Genomic DNA, 17,686 nt, shown 5'->3' on the forward strand with positions numbered 1-17,686 from the left:
CCCAAATGCCAAGAGGAAGCCTGCCTTCCCTCAGGCATGGAGGGCAGCTGGCTGTCAGCGTGTGCCGGCAGCCTTAGGACAGGCCTTAGAGCAGGTGGCCCAAGGGACAGCACACCGGAGTTCTCCACCTCCACAGGCTTTAAACCCGCTGGCAGGTTTGGTCCACGGACTTGTGAGACGCGAGAAGCGCCGCAGGGAACGGCCGTCACGGGCACCACACTCTCATACTACAGCCATTAAAACAGCGGGAGAACATTTATTTCGAAATATGGAAAAAAAGAAAAAAGAAAGAAAAAAAAACGCCACAGGCCGGCTCTAACGCCCGACGGCGACCAGCTGCCCGAGGGGAACTGCCGAGGCCTGCGGATACGGCCCCGCTCCCGCCCCGCGCTCCCCCCCGGCGCATCGCATCGCATCGCAGAGCCGCCTCCGCGCGGCCCCGCCTCCTCCCCTCAGCCGCCGCCGGGGGCGCGAGGGGCCGCGCGCGCGCAGTACCCGGCATGCAGCGGGCGGGCGGCTCGCACCAAGATGGCGGCGCCGCTGGACGAGTACGAGAAAGAAGCGGGTTGCGTCCCCATCCTGCACCCTGAGGTGAGGTCGGGCCCGCCGGGCGCGGCGGCGGGGCGCGGCGGCGGGGCGCGGGCTCGGGGCGCGGCGGGCGCGGCGCTCGACGGTGCGGATAGGCGAGGCGAGGCGGGCGGGCTGAGCGGGGCGCGGGATGGATGTGCGCCGCCGCCCCCCGCTCCCGGCCTGGGTGTGCTCGGCGGGGCGGGATGGGGCGGGTCGGGCGGAGCAGGGCGCGGATGCTGCCGTGTGTGTGTGGCGGAGCGCGGGGCGCCCCGCGGGCTCTGCGCGGAACCGGGCCGAGAGGGGGGGCGAGGCCCGGCCGCCCCCGGCCCGCTGCGACCGAGCCGCCTCTCCCCGGCAGCGCCGCCCCGCGCAGCGCGCCCGGCCCCGCCGCCCCGAGGGAAACGCTCCGGGGGCGGAACAGACGCTTCCTCGGGCTCCGTTGCGCTGCCTGCGGGCCGGCCTGCTCCCATCCAGCCGCCGGCGCTGGGGTTGATTTAGGAGCCAGCCGCATTCCGTGCCTGGAGTGTTCGTCGGGCGGTGGGAGGAGTGCTGGCAGGTAACGTGCAGAGGTCGTTTTGTGCCGTGTATTTCTTCTCCTTTGCGCCCCCCACCTTTGTCAGCAGCACCTGTGCTTTCCTGAGGAATGCTGCGATTGTTTCGGAGCATTTAAAGCAGTTTGTAAAGCCTTTATATGTGGGCTTCTCACCTGGTATGCTGAGGGTGGTATGGACTGGTTTTTCAGCCTACAAAAAAGGCAAGTGCGTATACCCTGCTCCAGTTTCTGCTAAACAGATGGCACTCTGTTTTTCTATAAACAACAAGTTAAAGACACTTTTAGTTTTCTCGATGACTGAAGGGGCTCCGTAGGCATCTGTATATGGTTTATATATCTGTATATATCCTACCCTTTCTTCTCTGCCTCACCAAACATTTGCATACTTAAGACTTGGAAATGCAGCAATCTATTTGAAGGTTGATTCTTGCACCCCAACCACGGTTTGGTTGTTTCTTAAAATTTACTTTAAGTGATGTGCAAAGACTGGTGCTACGTGTTTCTGTAGAGTAGCAGGAGAAACAGTCTCATCTCACGTATTCCAGAAGTGATAGAAGCTGACAGTAGCCATCCCAACTGATGTCTTTATTTGGAAGAGGATGTTCTGAACTTGTTGAAAGCTTGGAGGGGAGGATGAAAGCTATGAAATGGATTAACAAGCGTGTACAGCCTGTTAGAAAACCTCATTGTTTTTAAGACTGAAAATTAGTGTTCAGTAAGTTAAGTTTAAGTAAGAGCTGCATAGCGAAGAAGTGTCTTAATGTAAACTGATGGAAAATCCTATGTGAGGTGATCCGGTAAAATGTGATATTGAAGTTTATACACTGAAGGAATATGTTTACGATAGATGAGGAAAGAAGTGAATCTAACATATTGTATACCACAACACCAGCCCCAATTTGTTAATGTGCAATAAATACCACTAGTCTTAAGGTTTTATAGATGGATCTGTCTGGAAATGCTGAGCATCTGACTGTACCGACTGTGTGACTATCTGACAGCATTGAAGGGGAGTGTTTACATAGATTTCAGTGGGTGTTCCCTTAGTCCTTAAAATTCCATTATGCAGATAAGCTCTCATAGGAGGATGCTTTTAATGTCATTGGTGGTGGCTATTTAAAGCGTGTTTATGGAGTGTTTTATTAAGAACTTGAGGATTCTGTACCATCACAGTATTGTTACAGACCTGCTCAGGGAACAGCGTTGTGCTATCTGAGCTTAGTGGGTTTTTTCTCTCGGAAGTGTAGAGGCCTTTGTACTCAATTTGACTTCCACTTTTTAAGAAAATAGCACCATATCCTTATGTAAGTGGTGACGCTGGAGCACATAATCGGTTCTTACATACATACACAGAAAACGATGCTTTTTATAGGGCTGTCATAACCTTTCCCTGTTTCTCGTGTTTCATGCTAGTGTTAATCTCAGTGTCGTGCTTCATTTTCAGATATCTTTTTGTGCTTTTAGTTTTGTTCCTTTTTTGTTTGCTTTGATTAATTTGTACCGCTTTCTAAGTTTAAGGGGCTTTTTTGAAGAGGAAAGTGTTTTTATGCAAATAGCTTTGCGTTATCCTGGGAGGTGTTTTTGGGCACCGTCTGCAAATGATGTAGGAAAGGTGGTCTTAGAAATAAAAATTGCTTAAATACTCAAGTGCTGAAAGATTTATTTGTGAAAGGCTCAACAGCAGAAAGTGACTCCAGTAATTTTCATTAAGAAGAGGTAAAAACCACTTTGAAAGTGTGGCTACTTTGGGTAACTGATGATGCGATAGCTTTTTGTGGGGGTTTTTTGGGGGGGTTGATGTGGGGGTTGGAATGGGGAAGGTATCTTGTTGACTATGATTGTGGGTCTTCCTCCTTCTCTTGAAAGGCAACCTGATTTTTATCAGGGAAACTTCTTGTTTCAAGGCACCTTTTTTATTTTATTTCTTTATTTATTTTAATAGTTAAAGTTCAGGTCAGTATTGCAGTGTGGAATCATGGAATTGTTTTGAAGTGAAAGGGACCTTTGAAGGCCATCTAGTCCAACTCTGTTGCAGTGAAGAGGGATACCTACAGGTAGATTAGGTTGTTCAGAGCCCCATCCAGCCTGGCCTTGAGTGTCTCCAAGGATGGGGCTTCCACCGCCTCTGGGTGACTTGTTCCAGTGCTTCACCACCCTCTCTGTAAAAGACTTTTTCCTTACATCCAACCTAACACCCCTTCCCCTTGTCCTGTCGTCACAGACCCTGCTAGATCCCACTCTTGTCTGCTAACACAGTTATGCAACTAATAATGCAGTGAAGTGTATCAACATCACTTTTTTTCACAAAGTACAATAATTGACATCCACTTTGCATTGTATGAGTATTACATGATCCTATAGCAGTAATAAATGGACGGAGTTAGCTGGCTAACTGCAGCTTCTCAGAAGTGGTTGAATAGAGGGGACTGTTCCTGGAAGTCCTATGGGAACAAATCTGCTATACCTAAGACATTTTTATGAATGATTTGGGAGGGATTACAAAATGATCACTAATATAACTTGCAGATGAACAGGACAGATAGATATCAGATATTAGGCAGGGAGGACAAAACGATGACACAAACCCATCTAGAACACATGTGAAGTTATCCTAGTAAAACAAGGTCCATCTTTGTGCAGCCATGTTATAATCATACGTTGAAGGTGAAGAGCATAGGCGTGGGGCTGTATCAGGTAGTGCTATAACCAGGTGGATGTAAATACAAACAAGCAGTGCAGCGTGTTCACTGATTTCTTATAAAGATGGTTTACGGATTAGGAACAAGGGGATGTTTTTTGGCTAAGCATCTAATAGTACAATGAAGTGCTGCACTGAAGATTTGATTCTTTTGAAGTCATTGTTAAGCACTGAAGACTGTGTTGAAGTTTAAAAATGGTTTTAGTATTGTGTTACGGTGGAAGAGTTGGAAGAACTCTGTTCACACTATTAGAAATAGTGAGAAGTAACTTCTGTGCAGCACGCTTACTGAGATGCAGCGCTTTGTTTAGTATATACTTAACAAGATCAAGTGTCTGGGAAGTGAAAACAGATGGGATCAAACTGAAAGGCACAAGTGGTAAACAGTGAGGACGAGTGACAAAGCAAGAAGGGAAATGGTGGATTATCCATCTCGTGATGTTTTCAGCTCAAGTGTGTATGTCTTTCTGGAGACCAAATGCAGTCTTTGAATTTGGTGCGTAACTGCGGTGTTTCAAGCCTGTGGCTATAAAGAAGCTTTTCCACGATGGGCTGGCTCTGGTTCTCTGAGGGACGTGTTGCTGCTTTCATACCCACGAATCCTTTAGCATGGTGGTGATGGGGTGCAGAGGCCGCCAGCTGTGCTGGGCTGTGAGAGCTCTTCTCCAGGAGCTGGGCGGTGTGTGCAGAGCACCCTGGACAGCGCACACTGCTCGGAGCGGGCCCTGCTGGTTTGCCTCCGTCTGTCAGTGTTCGCATTACATAGTGGCAGTAAGAGGGGCGGGCAGCTCAGCTTCCAGCTATGCCTGTAGCTCTAGTATGGGAATGGTTGTGCTGCTTGTCCTAAGTGATCTTAGTAGTCCTTCTGATCTTAAATTCCTTGCAACTTCTGATGGTTCTTGGAGCCCTGATGGTCTGTGGTAGGTAATGGTAGGCTTGCAATAAAGGAACTGTAAAGGAATATTTAGAAACTGGCTTTTGTTTTTATCATTCCTTCTCTTGTTTGCAAAATATTCTTAGTGTGTGAACTAATGCTGTCTGAACTGCCAGAGGTATCTCAGCTGTTCAGGGCTGTACCTGTTCTGAGCTGATGGATGGGAAGCTCTCCAGCTTTGTTAGGTTGTGCTGGATGTGTGTGAGAGAGGTGGAAGCTGTCAAGTGTTACCAAATTCCTTTGGCACTGGAAGAGTCTTGGCTGTGGATTTAGATTTTTGTTGTTGTTGTTGTTTAGTCTGAAGTCAGATATAAATCTTCCTGTGAAATTGAAAGAAAATTAAGAGTTATGTGTTCTGATAGATATTATCCGGTTGGAAGCCTGTCATGTTTAGTTTAGTTTCTGTTTTGTTTCTCTCCCCGTGATACGTAACCATGTAGGAAGTCAGAAGCATGGAGGTGGGGGTTTGAAGAACATGGGCAAACCTACTGCAGTTAACTTTGGCTCTCACTTTTTCCATCTTGTGAAATGTGTGGAATTCAGTCGTTGTCACTGAGGCTGTGCTGGGGTGCACGTTGTTCTTGCTTGTCCTGTAAATGTGTGGAAATTGTTCCTTAATTTAGTCAGGGACTTTCCAGGAGCTAAACATCCATTTGTGATCTTATTCAGACCAGTTATTATTTATTGTGTTATTTTTAGACAGAAAATGAAGCCATGAAGTGTCAGGCAAGTTAGCATGCTTAATATTGAAAGTGGAGTCTTGTCTTATTTAATGCATCATGGTTAGCTCATGGGCTATGAAGCCAGAGGGGACTGAAAATCTAATCTGACCTTCTAACACAACCATTGCAAGGTTTTTCTTTAAAGAAGTAATTCTTTTTATAACCAGGATACCGCTTCTGCTGTGAAAAAGAAAATAAACACAATTTTACAGTTATTCCTGTATAGCTGGGCAAGTTGTCCCTGAATTTAATTATTCTGTTAAATATTTAAACCTGCCTTTAGAATGAATTTAATTTGTTTCACATCATTAGGTCTGAGAGATACCTGTCCATACACAGGTCTGTCTGTATGTAGTTAGTACTCTGATGATTATCAGATCCCTACTTTGCTGTTATGGTCTATAGTCATACTGAATACTGGACAGTCTGTATAGTACTCACAAAATGAGCAATAAAGCTCGTTGATCTAGCTTTTAATATATATGCGAGATGGTCCACATCAACTTCTTCAATATTCAGATTTCTTAATTGAGCTATCAGGGCATGCTGCATAATATACTTGGAGCATTAAGGCAGACTGTCACTATTCCTTTGTGACCTGAAAGTGCTGTTTGGCTTTTTTGTCTGTAATAGCACAGTATTTACCATTACTAATGTTTCCTTTTTTTTCCCCCCTAATAATTTAGAATAGTGGCTCATGTTGACCTTTCTCCAGACCTCTGAAGTTTCTTCAGGCTGAGGTGAAAAACAGTATTAACATCTTTTGGATGATATATTTGACTTTCATCATCTGTATTTTTAAGAAGTCTGATAGTATTTAATAGAAATGGCAGAGAGATGCGATTTAAACTTCTTTTCCCCATCTAAGTGTATTGGACAATTTCAGGAGTGGTTTGGGTCAGCAACAATTCGGTTGCGTTGTAATCCTGACAGTTTCTGTTTTGGTGGTGCGTGTGAGTTTGTTGTTTGGTTATTTTTTGTATGAGTGCTCTGTTGACCCTGGTACCTTTTTGTTTCCTTTCTTTTTATTTATTTCTGTTTATTTATTTAGTTTTACTTCTGCTTATTTCCTTTGGGAAATGTAACAGAACTGATCTGTAACTTTCTGAAGCAGTCCCTCTTGAAGCACCTGTGATAAACATTGGCTTTGGCCTACGTTTCCACGTTGACTCCATCTCTTTGCGTGTTGTGCAAACTCTTAATGTCTCTGATCACATAGAATTCTTGTCTTCCAACAGCATGTTTCTCACTGTGTCTGTGTACTTTTCTGCTCAGAAAATCAGCGGGGCTTAACAATTAGGGATAAAGGTACCACTAACTTCTCAGAAGTTTAGTTTGAGGGAATAAGGGGGAAATTTGGAAAGGTTTGTTGGTTGCTTAAAAACTAGCTAACGTTGTTATTGGGGCTGCCATGTTTAGATGTCAGTGTTTGCTCTGTCTCATGCTGCTTTTCAGAGATTAAATGAGATAAGAATTAAACTTCTACAGCATCCCTGTAGTTGGGTGAGACTCTGGAGTCCTTTAGAAAGGAGACTGCTCAAAAAAGCTGCAGAACTTCTCAAATCAGGGAGGGAGTCTGACTGAACTGAACCCTCAGGCCTGCTGTGTGATGTAACAGTAGACTACAATTTGTGTCTCACTGTCTTGAGATGTAGCAATTTCTTCCTATGCTCCTAAAATGCCTTCCAAAGTGTTTCTGTGACTGTCTCTGGGAGGGAGGTACCAAAACTGGAGGGTGGTGAGAGGCTGTGTTCAGCTTGGAGGGCTGCTCAGGTCACATCCAAGGGAATCTGGCTCAAGGGGGGATAGCAGTATCAAGGGAGAGAGGACAGCAAAGTGTGCTTTGAAAGCACCTGTATTGCTGTACTGCGTTTAAGCTGGTCTAAAGTGCAGAGCAATCCAAACACATTCCCTCATTCTTCCTTTTGCAGTGTATGGTCAGTAGGTTAGCTGGAACACAGATTGCTTTATGGATCTGTGGTCTGGTCTGACTGTGCTGTTGGGAGAGCTGGAAGGGAGAGGGAGCTGTGATGGAGAATGGCCAGGACCATGAGTGAGAGCACCTCATCTGGTGGCAGGACAGTTTTTGAACTTCAGTCAGTCTTGCCTTTAGAAACTTCTGGCTGCTCTCCTCTGTGTCTTTGGCTTATCACAGAATGACTAGTTCAGGGAAGTAAATTGAGAGAGAATTAATCGTGCGGTTTAAAACAAAAATCATGAAAAGCAGCGTGAGTTCACTAGCCCTGTTTATTGTAAGGCGATATGTGCATCGGTACTGATGGAGGTTCAGAGGAAGACTGGTATGTCCAGTTTGGAAGGTGAAGGGTTAGTGAGGCTGCTCACACACAGCATCACAGATCTGCTGAACTGTTTACATTCCCTACTTCTGGTCACCTACTGAACTGCAAGTACCTTTCCTGTGCTTCCTGCTTCAGGCAGGTGAACCGGCCTGTGCTTATTGTAAGTGGGAATGAGAAGTTATATGGCCATTGGTTTGAGGGTCTTTTTGCTGAGTGAGGATTGGCCAATTGAAGTTTTCCATGAGAGCTTACTGCATGTTGTACTAATGTTTTATTTTTGTTTTGTTTTCTGACATGCTAAGGAGAAAAGAGAGGCTTCACAGCTGGACAGATGGCTGGTTCTGTAATGCTCGCTTGCCAGTTTGGTAATCCTTGAGTTATTTTTTCCCTGTTTCTCAGAGATGAATTAGTTACAAATTCACTAAGTGGCATCGCTTACGTTTGATATGTGTGCCTTGGCAGCTTGTTGAATAAGACAGAGATGCAGTATGCTTTTTTTTTTTAAATTATTTTTGATGATGTAGTGGTAGGAGAGTTTAATGAAGAATCAGAATCATAGGATGGTTTGGGTTGGAAGAGACCTTTAAGATCACCTGGTTCCAACCCCCTGCTATAGGCAGGGACACCTCCCTCTAGGACAAGTTGCTCACAGCCCCATCCAGCCTGGCCTTGAATGCTTCCAGGGAGGGGCATCCACAACTTCACTGGGCAAACTGTTCAGTGTCTCACCACCCTCATGGTAAATAATTTCTTCTTGATATCTAGCCTAAAAGAGTCTAAAGAATTGCTCCTTTGGGGGAATTTTAAAGAGTTGTTTTTCTCCAAATAGCTGAGTATCAGGATTCAGCTGCATATGTGCTTAAGTGCATTTATGAAATTTAGAACTCGGAGGGTAACAAAGCAAGCTTTTGAGTTGGTTTTCAGTTATTCTCACAATGGTTAAATACTAATGCTGGGTCTCTGGGGTGTGTTTGATGTACATCGTGAGGTCTGCAAGCAAAACTCTTTGAAAAGAAAACCAAGAAAGATGGAGGCATGCGCTAGTAGAAGTTGCTAAGTAAGGTGGAAGCTGTATGGACATACCTTGCTAGGAGGAGAAAATGAGTTAGAACTGGTAAAAATGTCAGTGGGCTTTGAGCTGTGAATATCTGTAGTTACTGTGGTCTTTAAGGTAATCATATGATTGATGCACTGTATAAAGAAACTGATAATTCAGGAAGACCTTATTCTTTTCAACATCTTATTGCTATGTATTTATGAGAATCTTCTGGCTATTGAAATGAAATCCTGTAAGTACATAAATATAGCAGGGATCCAGAAAGGAGCTTTAGAGACAAGTTTGAGATGAAGACTTTGGCATGCATCTGTGGCACCACTGCTTTTGGTGGTTACTGCTACTGAAAGGCTTTGCTGCTACCACTGTTAAGAAAAGATATTGCATAGAGCATGTAGTCAATTCAGTATTTTCTAGCACTCAGCAGTTATACTTTGCCTGTTTTTATTCACTTTCCTAGGATATAAACTGGATTTTTTTTTTCCTATATTGAGCAGCCTTCTCTCCAGCACACTTCTATTGCTGGGTTTAACTGGTGATGGTATGGTTTCATGCTGAGTACTTCATGACTGTGAAAAGGAAAGAAACCCGGGGGTGTTGGTCAATGCTCAGCTGAACATGAGTCGACAGTGTACCGAGGTGGCCAAGAAGGCCAATGCCATCCTGGTCTGTATAAGAAATAGTGTGGCCAGGAAGTGCAGAGAAGTAATCATTCCCCTGTACTCAGCTCTGGTGAGACCGCATCTCGAGTACTGTGTTCAGTTTTGGGCTCCTCACTACAAGAAAGACATTGAGGCCCTGGAACGTGTCCAGAGAAAGGCAATGAAACTGGTGAGGGGTCTGGAGCACAAGTCTTAGTCTGCAAGGAGCAGCTGAGGGAGCTGGGATTGTTTAGCCTGGAGAAGGGGAGACTCATTACACTCTACAACTTCCTGTATGGAGGTTGTGATGAGGAGGGGCTTGGCTCTTCTCCCAGGCAACAGGCAGAACCCGAGGGGGTGGTCATGGGTTGTGCTAGAGGGGGTTTGGATTGGACATAAGAGGGAACTTTTTTTTTCAGAGAGTGGTCAGACACTGGAGTGGCTGCCTGGGGACGTGGTGGAGTCGCTGTCCCTGGCAGTGTTCAGGAAGCGTTTGGATGGGGAGCTCTGAGAAATGGTTAGTGGCTTGTGGTAGCAATGGTAATGGGAGGACAGTTGGACTAGGTGATCTTGTAGGTCCTTTCTAACTTTGTGAGTCTATGATTCTGTGATTAGAGAAGCTTCTGCTGCTGAATCGCAAAGACATCTTGTTTCAATAACTGAAGATGACAGAAAACTCATTTATTTGAAATACTCTTACATGAAAAAGGACTGAGGAAATAGAAAAGTGTACAACTAGAAAATACCACAGAATCTGTGTGCTATACAGGTAATTCCTTAAATCTGTAAGTAGTGTAATAAGGCGCTTTAACTCACACTTCTCTTAATAAGTATAAGTAATAAGTAATCATTTGTTTCTATACCTACAGTTGGAGCTAGTTATCGCTGTGGGGTACCTAAGTATTTCTGTATTGTCAGTGAACCTGTTTTACGGGAACTGTTGAGTCATGTCCTGAACCACTGATTGATCACTTAAGCCAATGACTTGGTCAGCCGTGGGAGTGCAGGTGAAAGCAAATTATTGACCCCATTCAAGGGCTGACGGCTGACGGCCACTGGGGAAGGATCTCTTTCTAGAGATCCCTCCTTTGTGGAGCCCTTTGTCACAAGCCTGGATCTCTGAATACGTGTGAGCATTCCTTCTCTGCTTGTTTCTTTTCATTTCTCTATGATATTCTTTCCAACTGTAAAACCATGATACCTTTTCCAGCTGCAACACCTGTATTTACTACTTTTGAGAACTTAAAGACTTTTGCATGGATATTAATGTGATTAAAAACATTTTAAATTATATTATTGTAAGCTTTTAATTACTTTAACGATTCCAAATGCTAGTAAACATGTCTGACTTCATGCTTGCTGGTGACACTGCCTGTGCAAATAGGAGGTGTTCTGATTAGCCTCTGCGTGAAGCTGATGTGGACAAAAAGGTAATCGTCTTCAATTTAGAAGCACCTGTAAGTAAATGAGGAGGAAGCGGTCAGTTGGTGATGGACACTTGCTTTGAGCAAACAAGACTGCATTGTTGCCAGCTGTGCCTTAAATCCCCCAATCTCTGACCTCTGTGCAGTGGTTGGATTAAAGGCTCTGGCTGAGCAGCTCTGGCTCCTTGTTATGTAAAAGCAGAGGTTTGCATTGGAGTGTGTGGGGTTATTCACTGCACACGATGGCTGGCTGTTGTTGTGGGTGGAAATCTGCATCAGCAGAACTTCATCGTGTTTGAGACTAAAGAAAGCTGTAAGGTGCTTTCAAAATAAAATCAGAATGTTGTTTTAGCTACAGGAGGTTTCACCACTGTGTGTTAATTCTGTAATTAGCTTCTCTGGGGATTTCTGTAAGTTACATTGCTTTCTGTGGGCATGCCAAGGATCTGTGTAAATAGGGTGAATTTAAGAAACCATGAAAATGGACTTAACAAGATGCTGTCACATGTGAAAAGTAATGGGAAACGGTGACAGAATTGGCATTGAGTGGAGAATTTTTGTTTGTCAAATCATGTGAATTTTGTGTCATTTAAATGCTGTTTGGTAGGGCAGTGAGAATCCCAGCGTAAAATGTGTGTGTCCAAGTAAAGGCTGGCTTTTTTCTAAGGTGTTAGGTGGCCAGGTAAGATTCAAATGAAAGTGGCATTGAACATCCTCTCATGGGCAGTGCAGACTGGTTTGGATGGGTTTTCTGGCACGTATTATCTAAATGGAAGGTGTGTGCACACATCACCCCAGCTCAACAATCAAACAGCTCATAGTTGTGTTCTGCAGCAGATGAACCCACACAGCCCTGCAGGCTGTTCTTCTGTCTAGGTCTTGTAAGAAAGATGAGGCCCCGATTTGATGGCAGTCAGCAATGAGGTTAGCTGTGCACCTCTTGCACTGTTTCTGGAGAAGAAGAAACTATGCTGATGTGATTCTGTCTGAAGTTAAAGCACAGTGACTTGAGTCTCTGTTCCTGTGACTGTGTTGCAGCATTAGGTGAAGGGTCGGGGAAAGGAAAGTAAGTGCCACCTGTCTTTAGAAAAGAGATTTGCATTAAAAATGTTACATCAGCAACGTGGTCTTTTTTACTACTGCTAATAATTGATTTGCTTTGATTATTTTGTGAGTATTTTTCTGTTAGTGTGTCAGTGGCTGGTGGACGTGTGGTTAGACACACTATGGGTGTGTATGAGTAATAGTATCAATCCATTGGTCTTCACAGGAGGGGGGAACATTGCTTTTAAGAAGCCTTTGCAATATATTCTAACAAATGAAGAACACAGAAGTTGAATACATAATGTGGGGGAAGGAATTCACTAGTATTAACCAGCAATAGTCTGTATTAAAGATAGCAAACACATTACTATGAGATTTGGTTCATTATTTAGCTACCCTGACATAGTATGCCTTGAAACAAAGATTTTTTTCAATTGCAGCCACATGGCATATTATAAAGTTGTCAATAACATATATATGTGTATATATAAAATATATATCTAACTGCCTAAATGTTATGGGTTTTTCCTGTTTTCAATATATAGCACAGAAAACAGCATGCCATATTTTATTGCTGGTAATGCTTCCATTTCTACGCTTTCATTTCAGACCTCGTTAGTATTTTCTTTCCAAGTGTCTGTTAATTAACTTCATTCCCATTCAGATTTTGACTGGCTGACTTCGATCACGATATCTCTTCCTTGCAGCAATATTGCATAACGTTAAAGGAAAAGCAGCCCTAGCCATCTGCTGATGCCTACCAGAGCCATATGCAGCAGCCATAAGCAGCAGTGCTTTCCTCCCTTCCTTATGTCCAAACAGGCATACTGACCTATTCGTATCCTCCTGCTAAATATAATTGAGAACGAGGAGATTGTTATTGGAACAGCTCCATCTTTGTCATCTTATTCTTTCACACATCATTACTACTTTTTTTTTTTTTCCTCCTTTTTCCCCCTGTGATTCCTGCTTTTGGAATTCTCTTTAAACTTATGTCACGTTTGGCTTTTTTAATTGGAAGAGATTAAGATTCAAGCACTGAGGGGAAGTTGGCATAGCTGGTGCATTTGGTGATGAAAAGCGAGCAGGAATGCTGGTATTGCTTCTATTTGGGTGTCATCTTCCCTCATCTCCTCCTTCTTCCCTTATAGCCATATTTTTCATGTTATACTGTTTTCTGTTTCCCCAGCTTATTGCTCCTGTTTTCCAGAGGAGATTCCCTTTTCTCTCGCACCCTGTTTTTTCTCTGCCTAATTCTTTCCTTACCCTTCATTGCTTATGCATCTGTGCAAGCAGTCTGCACAATTTGTGACTAATGAGTAATGACAAACTAAGCGCAGATGCATGCGAGTGATTAGGGTGCTGTCAGAGGACAGTCATTGAAGTGGGAAGCTCCTCTCGAATAAGTGCCCTTTAGAAGTAATGAGGGAACCAAGTTCAATTATAAAACAGACAGAAGTCTCTTTCTCTTGCATCCTTCCCAGCTGACCAGCTCGTTCTTAGAAGCAGCATCGTTCTCATCCCGTCAGCTCTGTGTACAGTTCTGTGATTGCTTTGTCAGGTACACAGTTGGCAGCTGCTGTGCTGTTCTCCATGTCTTCTCTTTCCTTGTTTGTCCCCTACCAGTGGCTGTGCAGCTTGTGTATCTACAGCAGAAATGGATTCAGCGTGCTGCCCTAGGGGAAGAATCAAACAAGGAACAGCAGGATTGAGTCTGTTTTCCTCTCTTAATGGCACTGTCTGATTGTGGTGGTGAAATGATGGACCCAAGGTGGCTGAGCTGGGCTCAGGGAGTGCATGGCCAAGAGCAGCAGGGAGGTTGGATGGAGCGCTTACCTTTCTCTTCTAGAAGTGCTGTGCTGCTCCTTGGGCTACAGTCACCCCTGGAATTGGCTCCTTAAAAAAGGGTGCAGTAGAGGTGTAGCATTTGAAGCCTGTTTATCTGGAGGCAGTCAAGTCAGGCCTCATCACTAATACCTTTCATTTAGCTTTCCTGGCATTCAGGCAGGGAGATGGGAAACCTATTGACAGTAGATATCAAAATAAATATGAAATTTCAGTCATATTTTCATCTGTTCGTTAGCTGATAGTGGTTTTTAAGTGGATCATCATCATACAATTAATATTTCCTGAAATAACCCTTACATTGTTACTTATCAGTCTGTCATATGTTTAGAAATAAGTAATTAAAAACCCCATTGCAAAACAAATAAACAGCCGTAGTGATTGCAAGAATTTTAACTGTTTTTGTTTATGGAAGGAAACGACAGTGAAAGTGACAAGACAAAAGGTTGTATGACACGCATAATGTAAACAGGTCATCATTTTTCACTTTCTTAATGCTTTTTCCTGTTCCTTTAACAATGGTGGGTAACTATATCAGAGTAGGATTTCTAATCAGAGCTTTCTCTTCCAACAAGTCAAAGGAAATAATCTGTATTATTGCGTGTTTTAATCTTCTTTTGACCTCCAAAAATAGATGCTGTCTGAATATCAGGACTTATGATTTCTTCTATTGTAGCTGCTGGTGCGGAATGACCAGTGTTTGGAAACTCATCTCTGGCGTACCACCACTGTAATCAGTCCTACCAGGGATGAGCAGGACAGAGCACATCTTTATTTGAAACTGGCTTTTTTTTTCCCTCTCTGATCCATTTATCTATTGCATAGCTGAATTCTGTTGGCCAGAGGTTGGAATATAACAAGCCAGGGAATCCTGAGGTGGTTAAATACAACTGCTTATAGTTTCCTGAGAAGTCAGTGTTTGATCTGATGATGCACTGGAGCAGGTTGCCCAAGGAGGCTGTGGGTGCCCCATCCCTGGAGGCATTCAAGGCCAGGCTGGATGTGACTCTGGCAGCCTGATCTGGTGGTTGGTGACCCTGCACATAGCAGGGGGGTTGAAACTATGTGATCATTGTGGTCCTTTTCAGTGCAGGCTGTTCTGTGATTCTAATGAGTAAGCAGAGGCATACAGAAACCAAACTGTCCACTGAAATGACTGAGGCTGGTAGTGTGTGCCAATGGAAAAGGTGGAAGCCCAAGGGAAGCTGTGTTGAGTAGACTTAGGCAGTGTTCATCAGTTTGGGGTTCACCTGTTGAGAACAGTACAAAAGGGGATATCAGAAGATAAAATTTAAGTGCCTAGTAAATGTAGTAGGTGAGAGTAGGGGCTAATAGATATAATTTCTCACTTTATTTTTGAAATGACATTGTTAATAATTAATATTCAGGCTTTTGCTCTATGCTTGTAAACCTTTTTGTGAACACATTAGTATCACAAGGCTGTGGTTTCATGGTCACTTGGGGACAACATAATAAGCATCGCTTTTAAGTGAGCCTCTCTCTTGACTTGCTTGGTGTGGGCTCAGGGGATCGGAAGCCTGATTTGTGTACTGAAAGTGCTCAGGAAAACGCAGCTGAAGAGAAATAGTATTTCATAGTAGTACATTCACAAATGCCTGAATTCAGGTTTCTCAGTTTGCTTTTAATACCTGCTGGGTAACAAGATGGCAGATTTTTTTCCTCCCGCTTTTCAGTATCTGTGGAAGGCTAAGAAATGTCCACCTGCTGTAGGGGGGCCTGCTTTGCAGGAGGGCTGGACTCCATGCTCTCTGGAGGTCCCTTCCAGCCCCTGTAATTCTGTGATTCTATAAATATATCTCCTCATCAGGGTATTCCAGGACAGCAGATTTCCTTTGTTCTGGCCTCTGCCTGTTAAATTTTTCCCTTGGATTTTCAAGGTCTGTTTGTTATGGTTGAAAAATACTGGTGGTGATTTTATAGTGTAATAGGAGAACAGGGATGGCACGAATCCTGTTTTTTCTAATATGAGGGAAAAGAGAAAATTGCATGACACGAACTAATGAATTTAGTATGGTATTATGTTTTCCTTTGTTTTCATTGTAATATCATCTGTTTGGTGCCTTTTGCAGCTTTACTCCAGAGAGCACGCTGACTTATCTAGTAGCTGGGTGGAGTGAGTTTGGCTGAGCTGTTGCCGCTTCAGAATGCAAAATGAAGCAGTGTTTTTGGGTAGTAAGAGAGTAGGTTGTGACCTGCAATTTGGATGGCAGCAGATGCCCTGTTACAGTTTTTGGTTTGATCCTAGAGAGATGGCAACAGAGCAGCCTTCCTGCTGGGGCTGGCAATGCTTAAGTGGTTAATCTAGTTAGTTTTCAGGCTTAAGAAAACAATGAGAAGATCGAGCACCACAGTAAACATTGCGGTCATGTATAGATGTACTCTGGTCTTCTGAGTACAAAGGGAAGCTGAAGAAAACGATTCCTTTTAACAAAATCCTATGAATAGGAATAAATCTGTTTTGGTAATTGTGTCTAGAGGTCATTTGTTCTTAAAGTGATGCTCCTGATGCAGTCTGTTGGGTGTGGTAAGAAGATGCTAACACTTCATTTTCTGGAAGTAAGTGCAGGGATGAGAGAGTGTATGAAGTGGGAGACCCGTTCATCTCGATAACAGCATGTCCCCAAGGCTAATACATCTTCAGTCACTTGAGTTAGCTGGGGAATGTTTGTTTTCAAGTAGTTTGTGGAGATTTGAGACTGCGAATATTTCTGTTAAGGTTAGGTGTGTCTTCGCTCAGGATAGCTTTGTCTCGTATGATAAAGTCAATCACCAACTTTAGTAACTAACCTTCCAAAAGGCATTTCAAAGTGTTTCCACGTAAACACATTAAATAAACAATTTCTGCTCATGTAAATACTTGCTGAGAGACACTGAATAAGAGCACGGGTGTAAAGAAGGAAATAACATTTTATTAAAATCAGTTCAAATACATTTTTGTGAACTTCCAGAGAGCTTACTACTTTATTTGTATACCTTACTGTTCTGGTTCTCCTATATTATGCAGTTATGCTGAATCGAGCAGTTGTTACCCAGGACTATCAATTTGTGTGTGTTACTTGTAAGATAAGGGGAAAAAATGTGAACTATATAAAATCCATTCTATTTCAACTTGCTGAGCTTTTTTATCTGAATTTCTACATGCACTCAGCTTCTAAAGAAAAATGATATGTTGCTACCTGAGTGGTGTGTCAGTGTAGTATTTTAATGTAAATTCCACCAAGGGAAATGTTAAGGGTTGAAGTGTTTCCATTCATCAAAATAATTAAGCAAACAGGGAGGTTATCTGACAAAGAACTTCATGCTGATGCAGTCTATTTCTATGCTGAGGAGCCCTGACAAAGTATTAAATTCCATTCCTTCAGTTTTGCATCAAAAAGGGGCCTGTTGATTTAACATAGGTAGATGACCTCTCAAGCTGGGATTTGAGCTGTATAATCAGTAAAGTATCAGTAGATTCTACACACTGTTTTTAACCATTCTCAATTCTTAAAATTACCCAAGGATTTGCCAGAACTCTGCTGCCTACAAATGGCATCTTCCATAAGGCATCATTACAAAATGAAGACATTTGAGCAGTCAGCTACCACCCTCAGATTTGGGTTGATTTATAGCATATACAGGGTACTACTCATTTCATTTTTAAAATGATCTTTTAGCAGTGCTGATTTTGGTATCCTAACAACAAATTTCTTTTCTTTTTTTTTTTAGGAAATAAAGCCTCAAAGCCATTACAACCATGGATATAGCGAATCTCTCGGGCGAAAAAGCCACATTGATGATTATAGCACTTGGGACATTGTCAAAGCCACACAGTAGGTTTATTTTTGAGCTTTTAATTTGTCTTTCTGTATTATTTGAATAGTATTTTTTGACATGAAGA

At 43.2% G+C, this 17,686-nt stretch overlaps 1 protein-coding gene across 1 annotated transcript in view; it reads left to right on the forward strand.

Moving 5' to 3' along the window:
- The first annotated feature begins 462 nt into the window (after window positions 1-462).
- The window catches only part of ZDHHC17 (zDHHC palmitoyltransferase 17), a 65,501-nt gene continuing 48,277 nt past the window's right edge, over window positions 463-17,686 (forward strand). Inside the window, exons 1-2 of the mRNA XM_072336375.1 lie at window positions 463-591; window positions 17,515-17,618. Of these exons, the coding sequence (XP_072192476.1) occupies window positions 529-591; window positions 17,515-17,618 (167 nt within the window). The 5' untranslated portion in view covers window positions 463-528. The remainder of the gene's footprint in view (window positions 592-17,514; window positions 17,619-17,686) is intronic.

The sequence above is a fragment of the Excalfactoria chinensis genome, chromosome 1 (assembly GCF_039878825.1).
Source record: "Excalfactoria chinensis isolate bCotChi1 chromosome 1, bCotChi1.hap2, whole genome shotgun sequence".
Classification (NCBI taxonomy): Eukaryota; Metazoa; Chordata; class Aves; order Galliformes; family Phasianidae; genus Excalfactoria; species Excalfactoria chinensis.